Raw genomic sequence first — 25388 nt, forward strand, 5'->3', positions numbered from 1 at the left:
GCGGAAGTGACTGTGCGTGTGACGCCGGCGGCGGGGGGGGGGGGGGGGGCGGGACCTGGGGCCGAGAGCGGTTCGCGCGCTTCGGGCCTAGTCCAGACTCGCCGCCGCCGCCGCCGCCATATTCCCGGTAACGGGGGCGCGCGGCCGGGGGCCGGCTGGGCCGGAAGAGGGCTCGGGGACGGCGCTGAGGCGGGGAGGGGGTCGGTTGAGTTTGGGGCAACCGGAATTGGCGGGCGGCGGGAGGCGCGGGCCTTTGAGGGAGGGAGCCGAAGGCGTCGGGCCGGGTCTGTGGGGAGGGAGCGGGGCGGGCCTAGCCGGGGGCGAGGACTAGGCCTGGGTGGGGAGCGGAGGTGGCTGGAGCTCCGGGAGCCGCAGGGACTTATAGCCCGGGCAGCTTGGGGCCTCGGCAGGTGCGGCGGACTGGGCCTGCGGGCTTCGCCGCTGTCGTTCTTCGCAGCGCCATCCGAGGGCCCGTAGGAGCAGAGGCCTGGACTTTGTCGTCGCGCCACGGGCAGCTGCGGCGCAGCTCCGGTCGGGCCTGAGGGTGATGGGCAGCGAGCCCCGCGAGCCCCGGTGGCCTGGGAGAGCGAGGGGCGGCGCGAGGCCGGGGGCGGGGCGGAGCGGGTGGGGCCGAGCTCGGACTGCCGGGATGCTGCGTCTCTGGAGACGGGAGGTTGGCAACCAGTGCCCTCCTTCCAGCCCGGGACCCTTATGCCTTGTAACTCTTGCTTCTTTCTGGATACCGCAGTGGCATCTTTCTTGCCTTGTCCATTCTCCGGGCGCGAGATCTTTCTTCCGAAGCCATGTCAGAAGGAGTTGACTTGATTGATATATATGCTGACGAGGAATTCAATCAGGTGAGGAGTCCTCGGGAGCAGTGGGATTTTCCTGTATCAGCTGAGGAATCACTTGCAGCAAACTTGAAGGGATCCGAAGCTCTGTCAGTGGTTGAAGATTTGCTCGGCCTGAACACGTCTGTCAGATCTAAAATCTTCCCTCTAGCACAGACTTCCAAGACTTATGCCTATTCCGCTTTATGTCAGCTAAAGCCTCCAGGCTTAGTTTTAAAAGATTTGATTTAAGAGCAATAAAAAATTAGGTTTAATAGAGTGGTATATCAACCTGTGGAACTTGCTCCTCCAGGAAGCCAAAGTTGGACGTCAGTCTCCTGGAAGACTAGCCACATTTAAAAATCAGAATTAGGTGTTCTGTAGCATTCATGAAGACAGTGTTGATACGTGTTCCTGAAGAAATGTATTACCCCTTCCCTTCATAAGGCAGTGCAAGTATGAAAGATAACTTTAACATTTAATGTCAGTTGTTTTCCAGTTGTTTTCAGCTTTCCTTCTTTCAGAAGTAGCTTGACTCTGGTCTTGAGAAGTCCATAGGCTTTTTAATGTTAGTTTTTTAGTGATAAACTTTATTGATGATGTATTTGGTGGGAGGAGATAAAGGTATTAGACAAACCAGTTCAGAAGCAGATAGAGACCCACTCACATACTCTTGAGTTCAGTTTGTTGATCTCTTTATGATATGTCAAGAAAATTATACAGTGATCTCCCTTGAAACAGTCATCTCATATACAGGTCAATTCTGAGCTCTTGTGATCAGATCTCAAGAATGTTCCAAAGTCTGTATTTAAAACTTAATATCCTGCCTGGATTATTTTCAGCACTATTCTACTTGAGTAAATTGGTTTTTCCCATTTTCATCTTTCAATGGCTATATGTAAGGACGTATAAAGAGGATTTTAAAACAAAACCAGTCTAGAGAAGGAAAGCGAAGAAGGCAGTGGCAAACAACTCCACTACTCTTGCCTAGAAAATTAAAATCCCGGGGATGGAGGAGCTTGGTAGGCTGCAGTCCATGGGATTGCTAAGAGTCAAGACAGGACTGAGCGACTTCACTTTCACTTTTCACTTTCATGCATTGGAGAAGGAAATGGCAACCCACTCCAGTATTCTTGCCTGGAGAATCCCAGCGACGGGGGAGCCTGGCCGGCTGCTGTCTATGGGGTCACACAGTCGGACACGACAGCAGCAACTTAGCAGCAGAGAAGGAAAGTGCTCTGATTGGACCCTGGCTTTTTTTTTTAACTTTTTATTTTGTACTGGGGTATAGCCTATTAACAATGTTGTGATAGGGAAGGGACTCAGCCACACATGTATCTATTCTCCGCCAAACTTCACTCATATTCAGGCTGCCATAAAACATTGAGCAGAGTTCCATGTGCTGTACAGTATGGACCCTGACTTTGATATGAAGCAGCAGACAAGGTTTATATATGCCATATGTGCCATTCCTTTCACTTGGCAAAAGTTGATCATTTTCCCATGTCTTGTCAGGCAAACTGCAGTCGTCTACATGTGGCTGCTGATTAACTTAAATACATGAAAATCTTTCTTTAAATTACAAATAAGTCAATTATTTATGGATAAAAAGAAAGACTTAGTATATGTAGTTACAAACCATTTGCTTTCCTGAATTTTTCATATTACTTTGAATCAAGATTTTTACTACTTTTTATGTTATTCTTTTAAATATAAGATAGCAAGAAAAAAAGGCTCCCATAATTCTTTTCTATTTCCCTTAATTTCGTTATCTGTGGGTTGATGACAATGCTGCTGCTGATTCACTCTGGGAAATGGGTAGAACAGGGTCCTTGACCACATGTCTAGCCACATGTGAGACTTCATAGTTTCTTTTTTTTTTTTCATAGTTTCTTAAGCAGTATAGCTTGTTGGTCATAGACAAGACATAGGTCTCATCCACTGAGTTGTTGGTCTCAACAATTTGGTCTCTGGTCTCCTCAGTTAAACAGGACTTTTTTGTGTGAAATCAAGTAGATATTTGTACCAAAACGACAATTTGGTACTTGGTTAAGTTTAAGAAAGTATAGATTTTAAATGTCTTATGTCCTGGGGAAGGTCAGGAAAGGATGCTTTTTTCCCCCACAGATGAGTTAATTTTTAGCAAAGCAGGTTTTAGTAGAATTTGGAAGCTGCTGGAGAAGTGGTAAAAGCTCTGTTTGACTGGGACTTTTAGAAGTAAACTTAGATTGAAGGCTGCCAGTACAGATTATGTTTTAGAATGTTATAGGAATGTTACTAATTCACCCCAGTTCACCCCTGCACAAGAACCTTGTCATGTGTACTTTGCTCCCCAGGGGAAATAAGCTCTGTTCCTAGATGAAACCCTGTGGTGCTGACTCCAGATCTATTACAATATGTGCTGCAAAAGCCTTTTTTTGCAGAGCTACTTCACTTCACTCCTGTTAGGGAGGAAACCTTGGAGTTCTAAATAGGGGCTCTCTTGCGCTGAGGAGAACAACTCGAAAAGTGATTGAAAGCTGCCATCCCTGCTGAGTGTTTTGTCTCCTTTCTGTTTCTTGCGCTAAGACAGGCACTTTGCACAGTATGCTCAGTTTCCTCCTTCCTTTCATCAGCAAATAGTTACTGAGCTACTACTGTTTGCTAGGCATTGTATTAGAAGTAGTGAGATAAAAGGGGGAAGATGGATTTGTGTGCTCAAAAGAGGTTCCATGCTTGGTGATCGACTGCAGTGTCCCGTGATAGGGAAGGAGAGTGAGGTGAGAATTGTGGGAAGAGTAACCACAAAGCCAAGAGCATTGAGCTTTGGTTACAGTTACAAGGAAATTATGTCACATATGTTGCTTTCAGAAAAAGCTTTATTACTGTGTCTTCTCTGGTGGCTCAAACAGTAAAGAATCTGCCTGCAGTGCAGGAGGCCTGGGTTCGATCCCTGGGTCAGGAGATCCCCTGGTGAAGGGAATGGAAACCCACTCCAGTATTCTTGCCTGGAGAATTCCATGCACAGAGGAGCCTGGCAGGCTAGAGTTCATGGGGTCCAAAAGAGTCCGACACAACTGAGTGACTAACGCTTTAGATATCAGGAAAGGGCTGGCAAGTAGGAACATTGAGCATTCAGGTGGGGAAGTTCTTATTTAAATTCAAAATCATGCAAGTTCTCTTTTGTAAACCAAGAAGCTTCCTGAGACAATCACAGCTGTTCCTCTTCTATAAAATACAAACTTCTCCCTGGTATTAATTCAGTATTAAATACATCTTTTTTAATCTCCTTGAAATGAAATCTTTGACATCAATGCCTGTAAAATACTATATTTTTCACTTAATTTGTAGAATTAGATTTTGTTTTAACTGCATAAATGATGAGCTCATTTGGTAATCAGAAAAACCTCAGGTCTTTACCTGTTTTCCTGTCTTAGCCCCTTGATGTTGCTAGCAGATTTAGATGCAAATACAACTTGATACATTATTTCTTCAACAAAATCTTCAACAGAATCCTCAATAGGTCTGCCTTATGCATCAGAACAGTTCCTACAAAATTCTTTGAACTGAGGCTCTATGGCCCAGAGAGACCATTTGAATCTTGTGACAATTTTGCATTCCTTGAATCCTTTTGTATTTCTTAAGTTGGTAAAATAATCCATACACCAGAGTCTTCTGGGATTGAGACTATCATATTCTCTAAGGAACTCTGAAAGAGTAGATTGTTCACTGAGGTTTACGGTATGGGCAGTTTCCTGGTGATACCTTTGATCTCTGAGCTGCCCATATCTGCATGTTCACTACTCAGTTATCAGCAATAGTCTATGTATTACAACGTTTGGACATGCATCTCTGAATGACAGATGCTTTATGGAACGAATGCCAGTTTGGTTCCACTGACCATTCAAGATTGTGAGTTTCCTTATTTAAGTTCCGTTTCACAATCCTTGATTAATTTTTAAAAAAAGGTACCCTGGTTTGAAGTAGTGTTGTTTTAGGATAAGAGCCTTGAAGAGGATTAAGTGGTTTCTAAGTCTTCTTTCTACCTTGAACCATAAGATCAAATCATATGTAGTGCATAAATAAATAAGTGATTTGTCTAGAGTTAGGATTGTTTGAGACTTAGACTGTCAAATATTTTACACACAGAATATTGAGTTACTAGCTGTGACTTTCTTCACCTTTTAAATTTATTGTCCACCCTGTACTCTCCAGTGTTAGCTGCTCCCCATCATACTCATCCTTTTTTATGCAAGATCCTTATTTATAGATTTGACTACCTAATGTTCTTGTGCTTATTTACCTCCCGGATTCTTTTTCATGCTTTTTAAGTTGTCTAAAAAGTTTACTCTCTTTTCTCTTTCTGAGATTTTCACAAGGTTCAAACTCCTCTTTGGGCATCTAGAGTATTTGTAACATTTGAAGTTACTTACATTATCTTGCTGTGCATGGTCTTCCTTTTACTTCAGATAAACTGAAAAACTAAAAGATTGTTTCCAAAAGTTTCTGATCGTATGTAGGTCTAAGAATGTATTTTGTAGTGAGTCCTCTAGTTGCCCTCCAGAATCAGGAATTCTTGTGATGGGGTTGAAGGGAGAAAGTTACTGGAGCTTCTGTGCCTTCTCCTTCAGGGAACTAAGCAAGTTGCCAAATCAGGCTCTTTTTTTATTCCCTTTGTATAGATCTTTCTTTATTCCCATTTGTAAAAGACAGCAATAACATGAATGAGCTGTAGTGTCCCTAAAACACTCCAAATGTCTCCTTCTATCTGTTTTTTGGCAGTTTCATCTTTAGCACTGTTTATATGTTTTAGACTGTTACCTGGGGGGAAAAAAAAAACTTGTTTGATCCTTGAAATAAAAAGATCCTGTCTAAGATAATAACACTGAAAACTCTGAAACATTAAGTTCCCTTAATAGTAGTTCTTATGATTTTAGGAGTTTTGATATGTGTTAGCTTGGTCTGCTATAACAAAATACTAAAAATGGGGTGACTTATAAACAACAAATTTATTTCTCATAATTCTAGAGGCTAGAAGACAGATCAGGTTTGTGTTCTGGTGAGCAGCCTCTTCCAGTTGCAGCTTCTGCCAGCTTGTATCCTCACATGACGGAGAGCAGAGCAAGCAAGCTCTAATTCTTACACAAGGGCACTAATACATTTCATAGGCTCCACCCTCAAGACCTCATCTCATTTTAATTACCTCTCAAAGGCCCCACCTCCTAATACTGTCACATTGGGGGAAAGTGTTTCAGTATGGGTGTGTGTGCTCTGACTCTTTGTGACCCTATGGACTCCTCTGTTGATGGGACTCTCTAGGCAAGAATACTGGAGTGGTTGTCATGTCATCTTCCAGGGGATCTTCCCGACCCAGGGATTGAACCTGTCTGTGTCTCCTGCATTGGCAGGTAGATTCTTTACCACTGTGCCACCTGGGAGGCCCTTCAAGGAGGTGTGTGTTTGGGGGGGGAGCACATACAGTCTATAACAGTAATATATAACACAGACAAAAAGTATATCTCACCTATCTTTCAGAATGCACGTTCATATTCTAAATGGTTAGTATAATACAGCTTATGATATTTGTGCTTGTTCTGTTTCCTGAGCTTTATGTTTTAGAGAACTTTGACTGCTTATGTATATCATTAGACATCTCTGGTATTGTTCAGAGATGTTTCTTATATAAATGTCATGGTAATGTGTTGGATTTGCACGTCATGCAATAGAATGTATAAAGGAAAATCCCCCAGTTATTCACTTCCTTTTTATTTTATTTATTTTTTGATGGTTAATAGAAAGATGGGATTATACTGTGAGCTCTAGAGCGTTGTTAAGTAGATTGGTAAGTTTTGTGTAACTCTTGATTTTGGAAATAGTGTAAGATGTTGAAAATTTCATCAGTGTGAGTGTGGTCTTGAGAAGCTGGCTTCCTTGATGGCAATGGCAGATGTATCTCTGTGCTTTCTTGCTGTGCTCCGCTTAGTCTCTCAGTCCTGTCTGACTCTCTGCAACCCCATGGACTACATGCATTCCACCAGGCTCTTCTGTCCTTGGGGATTCTTTAGGCAAGAATACTGGAATGGGTAGCCATGCCCTCCTCCAGGGGGTATGCCCAACCCAGGGATCGAACCCCACTCTCCCATGTGTTGCAGACGGATTCTTGACTGACTGAACCACCAGGGAAGCCCTGTGCATTCTTAGTGTGTTTGTTTAATCATCATGTACATTTTGAGTCTCACAGTTGATTAAAGCTAGAAACACTACAGACTCCTAATAGGGTCTTAAGAGAAACACCTACATAAACATGATTTTTAAAATTGCTTTACATGGGGAAGTTTTTTGAGTATGACAGGAAGTTTTTGTATGTTTTACAAAGTATTTGTGAATTATAAGTAAATTAGAGTGAAATAGAATGAACAAAATGAAAGGTTTTCAAACCCACGTTTGCCAACGCCTCGTCTCTTAGGACCCAGAGTTCAACAACACAGATCAGATTGACCTGTATGATGACGTGTTGACAGCTACTTCACAGCCCTCAGATGACAGAAGCAGCAGCACTGAGCCACCTCCTCCTGTTCGCCAGGAGCCATCTCCCAAGCCCAATAACAAGACCCCTGCAATTCTGTACACCTACAGTGGCCTGCGCAATAGGCGAGCTGCTGTCTATGTGGGCAGTTTCTCCTGGGTGAGCCTGGGTAACCAAAAAGGCTTGGGTGGGCTGGAGGGAGAGCACTGGGAGGTGATGGCATTTTCAGAAACCACTGTTGCACTGTTTTGTGCTCTGATGGGGTTGGATTTCTTTTTCCTGGGATCAGGTTGGATTGATCTCTGAAAGAGAACTATCCTGAGGACGTACTGGTGCCGAAGAAAGCAATGATTAAGTGGGTAGTTGCTTTTTCTGCCATCTTGTTACTGCCCCTGACCCTGGGGCTTTATGTCTACCAGGGTCATCTGTGGGATGAGATTTCAGAGTGAACACCTTGAACTCTTGGTGGTCATTAGATGGTCCTGTGATAATGATGGGTGAGAGGGAGCAAAGACCTTGATAGCTGTAGTACACTCGGGGTAGGTGGTGATTGTTGTTCTGCAAAAGTTACTGTGTGACATGTTTTGGGGCTGGTGATGGGAGGTGGTTTTTCCAAGTTAAGAATTGGACATACTGAGGGGAAAGTTGTTGACAGTGGTCAACTCTGGCCTGTCAGATTTCCAACTAAAAGCTGCTAGTAATCAGTGTTTGAACTGATGATCCACATGGCAGTCAGAGTTAGAATAGGTTTTAATTTTCTTAGTCTCAGATAGGGGGATTGGGGCAGAGGTGGGTGGTTTGCAGTTCTGTCTGGGTGAGGACAATATTAAAACCTGCTCTCATTGACATCCTGATGACCTTCTGGGTTTCCTGTGGGGGGTCATGGTTATGATTAGACTCCTAGGTTTGGGGGAAGGGTTTGGGACATTCTGGGGGAGGGTGTATAGCTCTTGACATTTCTTCCTTTTCCATCTTGCCGGCCCCAGTGGACCACAGACCAGCAGCTGATCCAAGTTATTCGCTCTATAGGAGTCTATGATGTGGTGGAGTTGAAATTTGCAGAGAATCGAGCAAATGGCCAGTCCAAAGGGTGAGGTCTGGATTTGAGAAGCCCCTTTTAGTTTGTAACCATTGTGATAACAGATCTGTACTGTTATTTTGGCCCTGTAATTTAATCCCTCCCACCCTGGCCCAGTTTACTGCCTTGGTTTTGACAACCCACCTTAGAATGGGGACCTCACTGCGAGGTAGGAGAACATCCCATCCATTGAAGGGCAAAGAAAGCTGGTTTCTAATTTGAAATAGGAAAATTTTAGGCTGACACTTTTTGTTGTTGATAGTTTTGTATATGTAATATAAGCAGGGTATCCTTTGCTTTACCAAAAGTGGAAGAGAATTTCTGTGTTTCTTGCTTGATTGTCTAGTAGATCTCACACATTTTTAATTTTTCTTCCTCAAGGTATGCTGAGGTGGTGGTAGCCTCTGAAAACTCTGTCCACAAATTGTTGGAACTTCTGCCTGGAAAAGTTCTTAATGGAGAAAAAGTGGACGTGAGGCCGGCCACCCGGCAGAACCTGTCACAGTTTGAGGCACAGGCTCGGAAACGTGAGTGCGTCCGAGTCCCAAGAGGGGGTACGTGGAGACCATCTGTATGCAGGGGGGGTATTTTGTGGGTTTGTTTTCTGTGCTGTAGGCTTGGCCTACATTGTGGAGGAGTTTGAGGGAGGGTGGTAGTGATGATTGTGGGTGGCAGCATGGCAGTAGGTGAGCTAAAAATGAGACTTACGTGCCAGGAGTCAGGTAGTTCAGATTATACATTTCTGCTGCTAACTCATTATGTGACCTTGGGCAAATCACTTCACTGTTGAGGGCCTACTTCCCCATTTGAACTGGACACAGTGTATAAAGTTCCTGTCACCTCTGAATTATGTGTCTCTGTTTAAAAAATCAGTATATAGCAAATGAATTTACTTGTAAGACATGTCTTTTTATCAAATACTAAGCAACCACGGTAAAATACAAATATGGTACATAAAGATGGCTGTAATCTTGTTATAAACATACATTGGAAGGGTACTCTTTAAGGAATCAACCAAAAGAAATGCTGGAGAGTAAAAATTTAACAGTGTTTCTCCAGCATTGACTAGGGGGGTTGGGTACCCTTTTGATTACCTGCTATTTTAGTTCGCTTGGCAAGTGTTTCCTGTTAGTAAAGGATGTTGCATCATGCCACATTAGCCTGATGATGGTATGCCTTAAGTTCACCTTACTCCCTTTATTCTGACCCCGTTCTCACCAAGCCTTCTTCTGATACTAATTTGGTTTCCCAACTAGGGTCTTCTACTGGGAAGAGAATGCATTGACCAGCGACATGAGTATTCCAGTCTGCTTGGCAGTTGTATTTCTCATTGTAAATTTAAAAATTGGCATTTTGAAAAAAAAAAAAAAAAATTGGCATTTTGGTTTAAGAATCAGTCTCTTGTGAATCTGAACAGTGTGAATCAATCTCCTAGGGTCCAGTCAACCCTGGGCCACTGTTAAAATCTGTGTCTGAACCTGTGCAACCTGGGAACCAGCTTTGGATTGTCATGCCCTCACAAGGTGCAGCTACCCTGCCTGAAACAGCCAACTGTCATTACTTGCCTTTTACTACAGTGGGGGCAATGGCAAAGTTTTGTTACCTACTTTCTGTAACTGCTTAAGTCCTTCTCTCAAAATAGTGCCTTGTGTTGATTGAGTAGTCTACTGGGACCTTGGATAGATTGATTGTAGGTGGAAATATGTCACTTAACTCTTGGATAGGAACAACTATGTTCTTATAAGTAGATTGAGAGCCTAGATGGAAGTGTTGTGAGCTTCTACTGCTCTGTGTTGGAAGACACTACTTTTCTTCCTTGATAATGTGAATTTTCAGAGTCCATTCTGTATCAGAGTCATTGATTCAGCCCTCTTCTGACTTCCGTAAGATGTATAATTTTACATTTGTGTTGAATACCTAGTTGTCCTAGGTGTAAACCACTGGGCTGTTTACTCCTGGGTTTTACCTTTCTTTGCTGGAATGATGGTGGTGATTGAGTTGTGTTTTTCTGCTCTGTCATGTTGATATAGTTGGACTCTTGTTAATTCACTCAGTACAGCTGGTTGACATAGTCTGCTTAAAAATGGTTGCTACTTTTGGGATTTGTAGCCATAGCTACAAAAAAAAAAAAAAACCCTTGCTGATGTGGGAACAGTAGCTGGGAAGGTAGCTAACTTTCAGGGGATTACACTTGCTAGTATTCTTTCTTCAGTTTGAGAGAACTCAGGGAAGAAGCAAGTTGCCATGTGTGTGAGACATGAAAAGCACGAGAATGCTGTGATAGGCACTGGTGATAAACTACATTAGAGAAACCAAGGTGATTGCCAAAGGGATTAATTCCACTTAACACTTTCATCAGGAGTTAGGGTTTACTAACAAGTTTTTGTTTAAGGAGCACTCTTCTTTTCTCCTCTCCACACTTGTCTCCTGATGGCATCTTTTTACATACAAGACTCCCAAGGCCATTCTTCTTTTGGATTTCACATCAACCAGACTTAGAGTAGACTATTAAATTGGAAAAAGGGAACAAGTTTAACCCAAGTGACTCGACGGTATCAGAGCCACATTTCCAACAGTATGCAGACATGTTTTGAGTCCATTTTGCACAATAACATAACCACTGAACCATGATCATGTTCCTAGAAGGCTGCCCTGTGGGGTTGAGGGTTGGGACTGTTGAAATATAGTAGGAGTTTCCCAGATTTCAGACATATTTTGTACCAAGCTTTTGCAAGGAGTCCCTGATGTCAGCTGTGTGCCGTCTGCTCATTCTATGAGCTGATCTCTTCTTGGCTTATCTCCCACTTTCTGTCATTTAACTTCCAGTCTTCCACTTTTTGTCCTGTGTCTCTTCCTCATCCCAGTTACCAGTTTTGGTACTTGGATGGAAGGAGTGTTGTCCATGCCCTGCCTGTCCCTCCTTTCCTCCAAATTCACTGGCAAAAGTGCCAAGGCAAAGAGAAAATTTGAAATATATAGCAGGATAGAAAAGGTTAACTACTATAAGCCAAGGAAAGAGTCCCTGAAATCCTACCAGAGAAAATGAGATTTTTAATCTGCTTGAATCCAGCTAAACAGTAATGAACATATTTCAACACTGTCACTTTTCTCGTGGGTTATTAAGAAGTTTCTGCATTTAAAAATAGAAAACAAATTTAAGGTTTATGTCTGAACTAGGCTGCCTCTGACCTTTCTGAGGCAGTAGATGATTTTACCTTCTTCCTCAGGCACCTGTCACCTTCCTTAGTGTGGTGTCACATAACTCTTGCTGACGGATGAACTTGTCCTGTGGTTATGTTTAAGGCTTGGGCAGTAACAGTAATTCCTTTTTCTTCGTAGGAATACCTCCACGGGCCCACTCCCGAGATTCTAGTGATTCTGCTGATGGACGGGCCACACCCTCTGAGAACCTTGTGCCCTCATCTGCCCGTGTGGATAAGCCCCCCAGTGTGCTGCCCTACTTTAATCGCCCTCCTTCAGCCCTTCCCCTGATGGGCCTCCCCCCACCCCCCATTCCACCCCCACCACCTCTCTCCTCAAGCTTTGGGGTCCCTCCTCCTCCTCCTGGCATCCACTACCAACATCTCATGCCCCCTCCTCCTCGATTACCTCCTCATCTGGCTGTACCTCCCCCCGGGGCCATCCCACCTGCCCTTCACCTCAATCCAGCCTTCTTCCCCCCACCAAATGCCACAGTGGGGCCTCCACCAGATACTTACATGAAGGCCTCAGCACCCTATAACCACCATGGCAGGTAAGGACTATCTTGTTCCTTTCAAATCTGAGCCAGGCATAGCAGGGTAGACAGTGTGTTAAGTTTATTTTGTTCTCCCCAAGGAAGTAAGTGAGCACTGAACTATTGTGTTTTTCCCTTGTGGAAATTCTGTTGTCATAGTATTGAGTCCTGGGAAATAGTTAACTACCTGTTAGAGAATGTTTTTATTTGGTATTTTGTTTGCATCTTAACCTCTCACCCAAACTGTGTCCTTTGTATCCCTTTTTCGGGTGGTTGATTAAATTGAGTGCTCTGAGTCACTGTTATGAGTGCTATGAGTGTCTAGCACTATGGGGTCATGCCAAAATTATAAAAGTATACCACATAAATCCTGTCTTTGAAGAGAACATTAACATATAAAACATGTGAACAGGCTGAGAATCATTTAAGACAGCATACAGGAGAGTGTAATTAAATAGCATAGTACTCTAGAGGATGGTAAGATAACACTGGGTGTGGGCAATCAGGAGTGATATCTCTGTATTTCTGTGTGCAGCCGAGATTCGGGCCCTCCGCCCTCGACAGTGAGTGAAGCAGAATTTGAAGACATCATGAAGCGGAACAGAGCAATTTCCAGCAGTGCCATTTCCAAAGCTGTATCTGGAGCCAGTGCAGGTAACTCATCCTTAGCTTTGCTGCCTTCTGCTTATTTTCAGTTTTGTCATTTCCATTGGTAAGAAATTCAGGATAAAATTGGAGCACTGGTACATTTTGAAAATCAATAATAACCTGGTTTGGGGCTTTTGGGGAGCTCCACTGATACTGTTTATTTAGCCTGTATCTAGACCTGCCCCATGAAAACCAACTTAGTGCGTAGAATATAAATAACTAATACTATCTCATTGTGGTGTTTCCTGCCTCCTGGAAATCTTGATCTCAGTGGTTGATCACTGGGTCTAGCGTCTGTGTACACCTTGGGTTTTTAGAACTGATGATGATGGTTGATATGGAATCTGATTATATTTGAGGATCGAGGCAGAGCTGACGGCACCCATGTAGCCTGTCCTAGAAAGAGACAAGTCTGTTGGGTGTCACCTTACGGCATGACACACCCTTACAGCTAGCTTTGGCCCTGCTGTCAGTATTAAGTGGGCGGAACCAGCGGCCATGCTTTTAAGAGCTGAGGAAACAGAATCTTTGGTTCCTAAGAGAAGAGTATATAGAGAGAGTTTCCTGGTTCTGATTGAAGTTTCACATTGTAACACTAATCATATTCACTTTTCTTCCTGTGAGTTTCCCACATGAATGTAGATATAGATTGTCATATTTAGGAAATAACTATTTTCGTCCATTTTCCATAATTTCTCATCTTTACTACGAAATCTGAATGCAGAGTAAAGACAGAAAGCAAGTATATATTCTCTTTTTTCCACTGGAAGTTTTCATTGACATCTGAGTAAATCTCTTTAAGTTAAAAAGTTATGTATGCTCATTGTAGCAAGTCAGATACACAGTGTAAAGAAAAACAGTCATTGTTCTCCACTGATTCCTTCACATTGAGATGATCAGTAAGTGAACCTCTGTCTCCTCCCTTTGTTTTGTTCTCATTTCAGTCATTCAAACCACAGATATTTATTTACTGCCTACAAAACAGGCAAAAATTCCCTCCCCTGGTCGAGCCAAAATCCCAGCATTCCTTGGCCTCCACAGAACTGCAGTTCCTCCGCAGTCTGTTTTGCTCTTTACTGCTCTGCAGGAGGAAGCTGCTGGTCCTGTTCACTGGGCCCCTGCCTGGTTTCATGCTTTCCTTGCATTGTCTTGTCCTCAAGGCTCTTGGCAATGCAAGAGAGCTTTAGTTAGGAGGTGTGCAGGCACCCACCCCGACCACTGTCCGTGAGTCTGAGTGTTGCTCAGATGGGTGAAGGAGCTAGTTTCTTCATGGCAGCATAATTTAAAATATATGTGTGTGTGTGTGTATGCCCACAACATAATGTGTTTTAACTATATGTTACTTTTGTGTATATACATATTTGGTTATAGATTACAAATAATTCAGACAGAACTATGCAGTGTTAATAAATGAAAGACTTTTCTGCAAGAACTGTCAGTAAGACTACCATGCACAATGTAGTTTCTGTCCTTTAAATTTTTTTTTTATGCATCATATATATATAATTTTGATTGTTTTCACAGAAATGGAATACTGTTTCACAGCTTTTTAACAATATTCTGATCATCTATTATATAGCTAATACCTAACATTTACTGAGCCCTTACTGTGTGCCTGGCACTGTGCTTAAGTGCTTTACATGGATTGCTTTGTTTACATCCAGATTTATTACCTTATGCTTTTTAACAACTATGTAATACTCTGTAGAACCAATGTTCCTTAATTTATATAGTCAAACCCTATTGAAGGAACTTTTAAGTTGTTTCTGGTTCTTTAATACAACAAATGATGCTAAAACGAACATTGTTTAAATTATATGCTTGTGAGCAGAAGTTGAAAATTTTTAGAATTGCTAGGTCAAAAAGTGTGCACATTGTTTATTATAATGGGTGTTGTCAAATAGCCTGCAGACAATGACATACTAGTTTATACATCCATTAGCAATATCTGAGAGCATCTGTCTGATTCCAGACCATTGGAATATCAGTTCCATAGTTTTATACTTGCCACTCTGCCTCATCCACTATACTGTGGTTCTCTGGGACAGCTAGTTACTCTTGGTTTGTGTTCTCCTGAGTTCTCCTTTCCATCAGTTAGTTTACTGCCTCTGCTCATCCTTGGCCTTTCCCATCCATCCCCTGTCAGGGGATTACAGTGACGCGATTGAGACGCTGCTCACAGCCATTGCTGTTATCAAACAGTCCCGGGTCGCCAATGATGAGCGTTGCCGTGTCCTCATCTCCTCTCTTAAGGACTGTCTTCATGGCATTGAAGCCAAGTCTTACAGTGTGGGTGCCGGCGGGAGCTCATCCAGGTGAGTTGATAATTGCCCCAGTGGCGGCTAGCCCTGAGCATTTTCCCAGGGGTTGGCAGGGGGCGGAAAGGAACACAGGGTATCTGGCAAGGACCTGGCTAAAAGAGCAGACCTAGCCCTCATGCCTTTAAGGGGAAGAAATTGATCAAGTGTTTACATTAATAAATGTTGTAATGTCTGAAATCTGTGTTGGGTGAGGCAGTGGGCTTATTTAGAAAGAAAGACCAATGTAGTTAAGAACATGGGCTTTGGAGCCATACATTCTTGGATTTGAATTCTGCTCCTAACTATCTGTGTGACCTTGAGTGTGAAAGTTACTCAACTTTTGAAGTCTTATTTTTATCATTTTTAGAAAGAGGACAGTGATAGTACTTACCTTACAGATCTGTTGTAAAGATTAGGTGAAATAAAGCATGTGAAGCTCTTGGCACTGTGCCTGATACATTAGTAAGTCTCAACAAATTTGTTCTTATTTTCTTTAAAAGACTAGTCCTTAAAGAGCTAACATCCTCAGACAGTGGGCCCGTGATAGAGTAATAGAAGAGTGGTTTAACAAATAGTAGGAGACACCAAAACACCATATTCTTGAAAAAAATGGGGTAGGTCTTCTGAGTGAGGCTGAAAACAATCTTTCTAATAGGAAAAGACATCGGTCCCGAGAGAGGTCACCAAGCCGGTCCCGGGAAAGCAGCAGGAGGCACCGGGACCTGCTTCATAATGAAGATCGGCATGATGATTACTTCCAAGAAAGGAACCGAGAGCACGAGAGACACCGGGATAGGGAACGGGACCGGCACCACTGAGAAAGGTGGGACAGAGCCCCGTCACTGGCTTGTTGGTGATTTCTTATGAAAGAAAAAATATTGATAGTAAAGGTTTCTCCCTCCTTTTAAAGCAGGTAAAGGGGATGGGAGGACTTCCCATTTACGTAACCAGAAACTCAGGAGGGCAGATTTTCTGCTTGTTTGTGAGATGTCTCACCTTGAAATGGACCTGAGATTAAGCTATTTTTGCTTGTTTTTTTGACTGCTTTCACTTGACATGGTATAATGGCTAAGAACACAGTGTCTGCAGGTTACAAATCCCATCTCCTCCAGCCATATTATTTTCTGTTCCTCAGTTTCCTCATTTGTAAGTGAAAATAATAAAAACAACTGTCTCATTGGATTGCTGAGTATTCAATGAGCTAATTCCATATAGAGCATTTAGCTGTCATAGTATCTGTCACATAGTAAGTTCTCAATAAATGATAGCTTTTGTTACTGTTATTGTTATATTTTATTTTTTGCCATGCCAGGTGTAGGGTCTTAGTTCCCTGACCAGAATTTGAACCTGTGCACCCTGCACTGGCAGTGCACAGTGTTAACCACTGGACCGCCAGGGAAGTCCCTCACTGTTGTATTTTAACCCCACCAAACTTTCAAATGAAAAAATCAGGAAATTGACCAAGACAGAAAAAAGAAAAGGAAGACCATTGCCTACTTGTAAGTTTTCAAGGTGCAACATTAATAATTTTTTAGAATTAATACCTATTTTAAAAGATTTTGAAAATCAGGATACTTTAGTTAGGAGAAAGCGGATCTGGAAAAAAAAATTATCTTTAAAGCTTTAGAGACCATGTGGAGAATACTTCAATGGCAGGATATGTTTTGGAAAAACTCATTGACAGCATTTTTTTTTTTTCAATCAAAGCAAAAGCCAGGAGGGTTGGGGGCAGGGAACTAAATGTGTTAACTCAAGTAATTGAAAAGTTGAGGTAGGCTTGGCCGGATCGAGGGACCTTAGCTCATTATTTTCATTCTCAGACACGCTCCAGGTTACATCCCACCAGGTTGGCAATCCCACATGAAACCAAGCTTCCAACAAAGATTGTTTCTGGTACATAAGCAAGCAGGAGCAGTTGTTACCTCTGTTTCTTTGGAGATCTTTAAAAGTGGTCTAGTCTCGGGGGGGGATGGTCTGTTTGTGGTTCCTGAAGGCTGTTGCATGACCCAGGTGACTTTGGGGTCTCTTCTCAATTTTGTGATTTCACATCAAGTACATTAGGAAAATGTTCTTGGTTTTGGCCAGTTTGGTTGGTCTGAGGTCATGGTAATTGAGGAGGGTGAAGAGTTGGGGTAGTTCTGTTTCATGTCTTTGGGGTGGATACCTGGGGGACTGGATGAAGAAGGGAAAAGAAGCCCTTCCCCCTTCTGTGAGTGCCTGTCGTTCACAAGCAGTGGCTGGACTACAAACTGTTGCCTAATGATAACCTACCAAACTAATGAGAAAGGAGTCTTGTTATATTCAGCCACTGCCCTCTCGTTGGTTGTTTGACATTGTCTGCCATTAACCTAAGCAGAGGGACTTCTCTAGTCATCCAGTGGCTGAGACTCTGTGCTCCCAGTGCAGGGGTCCCAGGTTTCATCTCTGGTCAGGGACCTGGATCCCGCATGCTGCTACTGAGACCCAACAACAGCCAAATAAATAAATATTTTGGTTTTTTTTTTTTTTTAAAAAAACTTAAGCAAAGTTGTAGTTGGGAATTCTTTTTGTCTTTTTCTGTAGAGAGCAGATATATGGGGAAATGAAATTAACTAACATTTTTTACCTGCCTCCCTTCTGTGTTCTCGTTTATTCCACAATCTTGAAGTACTTGATATTAATGGAAATCTAAGATACCCCTCAGAAAATCAGCAATTAGGCTATGGGTTCTAGATAACTTCTTTCTAGATTTTGCAATAGGTTGAGTTTTGAGAAGTGCCCATATATCTTCCAGAAAAGCAGGCTTCAAGAGCGGTGGAGCCCACAGATCGCTTTGGCCTAATTCAGTCTCAGGGTGGGCAGGAGGGTGGGTTGAGTGGGTCTTTTGATTGAGTTCTTCCCTCCCGTAGCAGTAGCAGCACTTCCCTGTCTTGTTGGAGCTACCACAGTTGCTAGTGTTGCTTGTAGGTTCAGTGTCAGTCACCACCCTCCCCCAGTCCTGCAGCCCACCATGTGTGTCCTTTGCAGCTAGCTATAAGAGTGACCAGGGAGGTGTTACTTGGTCTGTGCAAAGCATGGGGCTACACGTAGCTTCATAGTCGGAATGTGTAACTTCACGTCACTGTTCTTGGCAGCTTTGCTTGTCTGACAGCCCTTGATAGAGAACTTGTGAGGTCTACTGATGACTAGAATTTTGGGGGTTGAACATTTGAACCTTTGACTTTATTTTTATTTTTTTTGAAACTTAGACTTTAAAAGCTATCATCTTGCTTTGTTTTATCCACCTATAAAATGGGAGTTTTCTTCCATTATGGGATGGTTCAATTTGGATATCTCTGAAAAATCCTGTAACCCAGTAGTTCCCAGAACACAGTCATTTGGCTGGTGCAGGCCTATGACAGATGAGGAAAATTAACTCTTGAGACAGGTTTTCTAGTTCCCCAGTTTTCCTAGTCATCCTTTAGATACGTTGGTTATTCCATCTAGATAATTAGTCTCATTTACCGTAAGAACTTCCAAGCTCTGTGTACAATACCTTTTAATTATTTAAAAAATAGTATTTATATTGTATGGACAGGTGTTCCTGAGAGCAAAGGGTATGTTCTATCTAGAGGCAGCAAAAAACAGCAGCCTTTTTTTTTGTCTACCCTTCCTCAGGATGGCCCCAACCTCTGAGACTTAAAGTCTGATTGACCCACTTTGGCCTCAGTCTGTTCAAACTTTACCACCAAAATGGAGCCATAACCTCTAAGAAGTGGGTGCTATTCAGTTGACCCTTGAGCAATGTAGGGGTTAGGGGAGCCAACCTCTGTGTAGTTGAAAATTTGAGTATAACTTTACAATCAGCCCTCCCATTTCTGTGGTTTCGCATCCATAGATTTCAACCAACCTCAGATTATATAGTATTATAGTATGAATTTATTCAAAAAATTCTGCATATATGTGGACCAGTGCAGTTCAAACCTGTATTTTTCAAGGGTCAACTGTAGTTTATTCTGATGCACTAGTTTTCCTTTGAGTCTTGTTTTGTAGGAGCAGTTCCCAAATCACATCGCTTTTGTGGTATATGTGTGTATGCTTTGGAGTGTGAGGATATTCTTAGGTAGTCTGTGGTGCTGACTTTTTGTAGATGTTTTAAGACATTATCCTGCATGATATATATTTATTCTCACTTCATTGCAATCCTCCTGATCCAGTGAAAGCTGAGCATTCTCTTCAGTTTTGGTCTAATACAAAGATTGGGAAACGCATGGATATAAACTGAGAAGGCCCTGAGGGCTTTCATTCCTCGTATAGAAATTGAGAGAGATGCGTGCACACATAGACATTTAGAGAAACCAGAGGCCGTGACAGGCTCTGAGGACCCCAGCTGAAATAGCGCCAGTGCAGAGTGCAGAAGGACCAGGCAGCTTATAGGTGTATTTTTCCTTTGGCTAGCTCCTCCATGTTACGTAAGTGCACACATTAAGGTTGAGCCTTTATGTATAGGCCATGTTCCCAGCTTGGGCACTAGTTTAAATCTTCAGCCCAAATTGCATTCCCCCTTTTCCTTTTCACCATCAGTTCTATCTTATATGGTAAGATTGCCAGGCCACCCCCTGCAGATTGGTATCACAGCATTGGAACAAGGGCTGCGTACTGGGGCCCTAAAGTTTGGTCAAGATGTGCACGTGATGTAACAGTGCTTTACTGTTGAGCAGAAGACCTTAACTGTGCTTTTAGTGTTCTTGGATGGTGACTACTGATTGTTTTCTTTGATTTCCTGCTCTGCTTTCTGTTCTGAAGAGATCACTCCTGATTGGTGTTGGAGTGGTCCCTCCAACACCTTCCTGGTCCTTGGTCCTTGGACCCTTCTTGGTCCCTCCCCTACAGCCGTCACCTGAGGGAAGACTTAAAATCTCTTGAGTTTTAGTACAATTTAGAACATCCCTGGCTCTATGTGTATAGTTATGTGTATGCTTCTTTAAAAGGAGAAAAGTTTAGTTTTTCGTGTATAAGTGCATACTCCCTGCTAGGGCCTCTTTGGTATTTGGGGATTAATGGATTTGGTTATGTACACGCTTGTTTTCTTACCACTGTACCTCCCGTTTCCAGATTTTTCCCCTTTCCCTTAAGGTAAGCTATGACTTGCTCAGAATAGATTTTCTGAAATAGTATTTAAAGTCACCATGCTCCCTTACAGCAACTTTTCTTGAAATGTAGTAGTTTCCATACTTTTCCAGGTAAAGTCCCCTTTCCAGTCAGACTGCTTTGATTCCTCATTTCGTGGTCACTGTTCTTCCCTCTAACCTTAAAGTAAGACGTACTCCTTTTTCCTCTCTTCTCCTCCAGCCATGCCCTCACCTCACAGTGCCAGACATTCCCAGACAACTCCCCTGTTTTTTACTTTCCCATGTGTGCATTCTCTCTGTCTGCATCCCCTACTTCATACGTTTTAACTTTAGAAAATGCCACTATAATTTATTATAAGCCCTTGTTAATCAGAAAGTAACCTCTAACTTGTGCTTTCTTTCTTCCCTTCCAATGTTCTCATTACAGGAGTCTGGTTGGAAGCTAATGTTTTTTTAATGGACTTGCATCTCCTCACCTTGATCAGGACTAAAGGACGGAGGCCGCTCCACCCCTTCCCCTTCCTCCAAGCCCCTAACCCCTCCAGACACCCAGGGAATACCCTCTACCCTACAGGATTGAAGATTGCCTGGCAGCCCTCCCAGTCCCACTCCTTTTTGCCAGGGTAAAGAACCTAAAGACTTCATGTGGTTGGGAGGGTGGAAGACAGGAAGAAACCATGTCCAGGTCCCTGGTCTCCATAGAGAATGGTGCTTTGTCCAAGGAAACGTATTGAGTTTCTGATTCTCCAGGAGCAGTTCAGTGGTGAGGTTGATGGGAAGAATCCTTCCCAAAGAAAATGGATCCTCCCTGTGGGATCTAGGAGAGTGACTGGGTGTGCCAAATATGCCCAGGGTCCTGCCCTCAGCACTAGGTTTGATGGGGCCAAGAGGGTCCAAATCCCTTGCTAATATACCACTTTGTTTAACTCCTTTACCTTCCCAGCCCTTTGAGGAGGGACCATGGGAACAGAAACTACTTCCTGGAAAGCTCCTGTTCTTGCTTTTCCTCTTACATATTGACGGTTTGTTTCCCTAACCTCCCGAGGGCTCAAACCTTTCTAACTCCCTGCTGCCCAGCCTCCTCAGTGGACTTGCCCCTCCTAAGCAGAGAAGGCCCATGAGGTTGCTGTCTGCTGGGGGGTCTGGCGGAGCCCATTACCACCCTCTACTGCTTCTTGCTTGGTTGCCTGTTGCAATAACCAGCTCCATCCACTAGATGTTCCCTTTCCCTGGGGCTTTTCCATTTCACATGTGGAGCCCTTCCCCCAAGAAGGCGGCTTCCTTGTTTTAGAGGAAGGTACTGCCATTGGGAGTTGGGGATGTCGGACCTCAGCAGTGAAGAACCCTCGTGAAGTACTAGGAATGGGGAAGGAGGCAAGTTGGGCAGGATATGGCCTACTTCCATAGGCTTTTCTTTTTTCAGGTTCGATGTGAGCATGGGCTTGCATCCTCCAGGTACATACTTTTACTTATTGTGGGATAACCTGGCACTAGTAAGCAAAGTCACAAAAATTTGGTATTTTTTCACCTTTTGACTTAATAGCTCCCCTCGCTCTGCCTGGAGGCACTTGCTGCCTCTAATAAGGAGTGGAGCCTGACCTGAATGAGCTCAGCTCGGAATTCTAAGGACCACCGCTCTGGGGGCCATTTTCTACACAGGCAAAGGAATTGCTTTTCCCATAACATCCAAATTGTGATGTGGTTGCTGCTGACAGAAGCGGCAGCAACAGGGTCCTGCAATACCCATGGGGCGACGGATGCTACTTCTTCTTGCATCTGTAAGGGCATGTGACATCAAACAGGAGACGTGGCATGTGAGATGTAGGGTCACCGGAGACCCTTCTGGCTCAGAGGGGAGAGACTGAGTTGGACCGAACCCTTCCTCTGTTCCCTGCACGTTTCTGACACAGCCCTCAATCAGTCACTAAGGGAGTCCCCCCAGGGTTGGAGAGGCACATTCCCTTGGGACAGAGGCTACCTGTTGTAGCTTTTTATCCCCTGTCCCCCAACCCCATCCCCGCCTCCACTTCAGAATATGGCACCCCGCCCAGCCAGCCAAGTGTTAAGTGATGTGCTTATTCTCAAGAGCAGCTCCGGGTGTCTTTTTAATGTAGAGAAAACCAAGTAAGGTGACAGTTTACGGCGAAGAAAATACATATAGAATATCATAAAAGCCGTTTACCCGGAGAATTTTTTTTCTCCCTATTTTTTGTTTTGTTTTTACTCAATGACACAATTTTTAGTTTTATTTCCTGATAGCAAAAGGAAAGAAACCCAACCCTCAAAAAGGCCACGGCCCCGTCCCCCTGTTGTTGGTGATTTGTTTGTCTTTCTGATAGGTTGAAAATTGTGTAATAAACTTGATGACACTGTCAATCTTTTATACTGCATTGTATTTTTTTTCCTTTTGTAACAAAATATTTTTAAATAATAAATGGGGTGTGCGCTGTTTCACGGATTCCGCATTGCATAGATTTGTTGAGGTGTCTGGGACATGGGTGCGGGCTGATGTAGAGGGAGGGGAGTGAATCCCAGAGTTCTCAGCTGGAACTGGACGATGGGTGTGCAGTGTGTGTGGTACACCTAGGAGAACTCGTGTAATACTTTGGAGGTGCCCCTTGAGATTTAGCTTTTCTTCCTTAGCCATCTAAATAGCCTAATTCTAGGTCATCCTTTATCCTTCAAGATTCCTAAGATAATATTCCCAGAATAAATGTCCTACCTTGTACAGTTGAGTTCTGATGTCATCAAGTTCATAAAGGGAAGAATCCTGTGCTAGGAATTAGCAGATAGGCAGGCTAGTGCTTCCTTCCACACTCTTAATCTATGACCATGGACAGGCAGCATGACCTCAGGCTTTTATCTGCAGGATGAAAACGATAGCTGTCCTGCCTTCCACACTGGGATGTTTTAAGCGTCAGCAATAACAAATGGGAATGTTTTATGTAGACTGAATTGCTATCTAAATATAAGGAAGTACAGGTTAGAAAGCGTGTTGTGGGGTGATCCTTGGGATTCCAGAAAGCTGACTTTTTAAAAAGCCTGGTGAACAAGAAGAGTTAACACAATAAAAAGACGAACAAATGACCAGATGATATACAATGTGTTACTGAGACCAGTAAAGGCAAAAGCAGTATAAAAACAACCTGTAGTAGAAGAGAAATCTCTGGAGGGTCTATGATGTTACCACACTTAAAGGAAAATTATCACAGTGCCCCTCAGAACTTAAACCAGTGTTCTCAAGTTGAGTTCCATGGTCACCTGCATCTCAGTTGTGTGGGCTCAGATGTGTGCCATGCTTGCTAAAGTGCCTTCCTGTGCTGCATCCACTCTAGTCTAGAAAGTCTACTTTTTATGTTCCAGATGGCTTGTGTGTGTGGGGACTAGAGTGTGAGGACTGTTAGACCAGAGAAGCAAATACATCCTGCAGTCTCTCCTAGGGGCTACCGTGGGAGTCTAGAAAGGGAAAGACTTCGGGTCACCTCTGCCACTGCAGTCACCCGGCAGTTCTAGGCATGAGCATGAATATCTGAGCAACCTCTGTCAGCTCTCGTGACCAGCGCCTGCTCCTTTGTCCTTTTCCATTGTCCCAGAATGTTAGTTCTTCAGGTGTGTATGGCGTGTGGTGGCTTCCCTTGACACTACGGTGAGTACAGCCTGACACGTTAAACCCTGAAAGACTAGCTGTGCTGATTCCATCCTCCACTGCCTCAGTTTCTATTATATGATGTTCTCTGATGACTGTGTCCACACAGCTGGCTCTGACAAGCAGCAAGAAGAATGGAACGTTTATGGGACTTCCTTGGTGGTCCAGTGGTTAAGGCTCTTAGCTTCCACTGCAGGGGGCACAGGTTTGGTCTGTGGTCAGGGAACCAAGAGCCTGCGTGCAGGGTGGTGGGCCAAAAATAAACTAGGAGGCGCATTTATGGAGCTATGCATGGGAAATGCAATGCTTTGAGGTACCCAAGGAGAAAATGTGAGGACTTTGTTTTAATTCTGTGCCCATTTTCAGTCATTCATTCCCATCCTCATGTGGTACCCATTGAGAACTGGGGTTGATCCAGACTGAGACAAGTAAGGCAAAAGTTTCTAACAAGTTAGTAACTAGTTGATGCTTGGCTCTGATACTTCCTCATCTCTAAACCTGCCAAGTCAGGGGTGAGATTAAATTGCTCTCTAAAGCCCCTGTGAATTATAAGCTGCCTCTTAGAACTGAACCTCCCATTCATTTTTCTGCATTGCTGGGAGGGTGGTGGTGGTTTAGTCACTAAGTTGTGTCCTACTCTTGGCAACCCCATAGACTGTAGCCTGCCAGGCTCCTCTGTCCATGGAGTTCTCTAGGCAAGAATACTGGAGTGGGTTGCCATTTCCTTCTCAGGGGGATCTTCCTGACCCAGGAATTGAATTCAGGTCTCCTGCATTGCAGGCAGATTCTTTAACCACAACCAGTGAAGCTCTAAATGAAACAGGGAGGTCAAGAAGAATGAGTTCTCCAGTTTGATACCAGTGATTTCTTCAAAGCAAGGCTAGGTGGCAAAAAGGCAGTGTGAGAAACAACAGAAAATTGTATTCATGGGATATGTTATTGAAATGTCAGGGAAGTTCCTATTGGAGTTTTTGTTACTGTTTCATGCTGAATTAGACCTATCTAATACAGTCTTTGGATAGACCCCAGAGGCAGCTCTTAGGCAAGGACACAGAGGGTCAGGAAACAAGAGAAAGCTTGGACAGTGGAGACTTTTGTAGGATGAGAATGAGCCTGATCACAGGAAAGAAGCAGTTAAAAACCAGCATGACATTCTTAAAGGCCAATTACTTTTTACTCTGAGTAAGAGCAGATAGTCTAGGATTCACCTGATAGCAGAGGGGCCATATGGCTCAAGGTTTCCTAAAGTGGCTTCTGTTACGGCTTCTTGGAGCTAAAAAAATGGCTGCTATCATGTAAGATGAGAAACGGTTTTAAAGATGGTTACTTGGAGAAGAGAAGATACACTCATTTAGGGCAACATTTCTCCAGCTTAAAAAATAAAAGTATATGTTCTTTTTATGTTCACTTGAAAATTTAAAACAAATGACAAAAAAACATCGGTAAGTTTAGAATATGTTTCTTCCAATTAACCACACCTCATCCTGGAAAGATGAGGATTATCTGTAAGTACAATGAGAGACAAGATGCTGGCTATACAACTACTGATCCTGCA

The 25388-nt window shown here is 43.3% G+C and overlaps 1 protein-coding gene across 3 annotated transcripts; it reads left to right on the forward strand.

The window, feature by feature from the left end:
- The first annotated feature begins 47 nt into the window (after positions 1 to 47).
- CPSF7 (cleavage and polyadenylation specific factor 7) lies at positions 48 to 22563 on the forward strand. Of its 3 annotated transcripts, none has more exons than XM_061166266.1 (10): positions 48 to 127; positions 749 to 857; positions 7276 to 7494; positions 8322 to 8425; positions 8795 to 8967; positions 11753 to 12167; positions 12685 to 12803; positions 14944 to 15112; positions 15753 to 15920; positions 20615 to 22563. In XM_061166266.1, the coding sequence occupies exons 2-9, from the start codon at positions 804 to 806 to the stop codon at positions 15913 to 15915; spliced, it is 1416 nt and encodes a 471-aa protein (XP_061022249.1). In that variant the 5' UTR covers positions 48 to 127; positions 749 to 803; the 3' UTR covers positions 15916 to 15920; positions 20615 to 22563. The 3 variants fall into 3 exon arrangements, with proteins under 3 accessions (XP_061022249.1, XP_061022254.1, XP_061022251.1); XM_061166271.1 differs by having other exon boundaries at positions 8795 to 8940; XM_061166268.1 differs by having other exon boundaries at positions 60 to 200.
- Positions 22564 to 25388: the final 2825 nt, after the last annotated feature.

The sequence above is a fragment of the Dama dama genome, chromosome 2 (assembly GCF_033118175.1).
Source record: "Dama dama isolate Ldn47 chromosome 2, ASM3311817v1, whole genome shotgun sequence".
Classification (NCBI taxonomy): Eukaryota; Metazoa; Chordata; class Mammalia; order Artiodactyla; family Cervidae; genus Dama; species Dama dama.

What these genes read in the sequence shown, in the direction of transcription:
- CPSF7 (XM_061166266.1), top strand. Translation starts at nt 804, where the DNA reads ATGTCAGAAGGAGTTGACTTGATTGATATATATGCTGACGAGGAATTC. An exon ending in CTGACGAGGAATTCAATCAG is followed by an intron (nt 858 to 7,275) that starts GTGAGGAGTCCT and finishes CTCGTCTCTTAG; the next exon opens with GACCCAGAGTTCAACAACAC. An exon ending in CCCTATAACCACCATGGCAG is followed by an intron (nt 12,168 to 12,684) that starts GTAAGGACTATC and finishes TTCTGTGTGCAG; the next exon opens with CCGAGATTCGGGCCCTCCGC.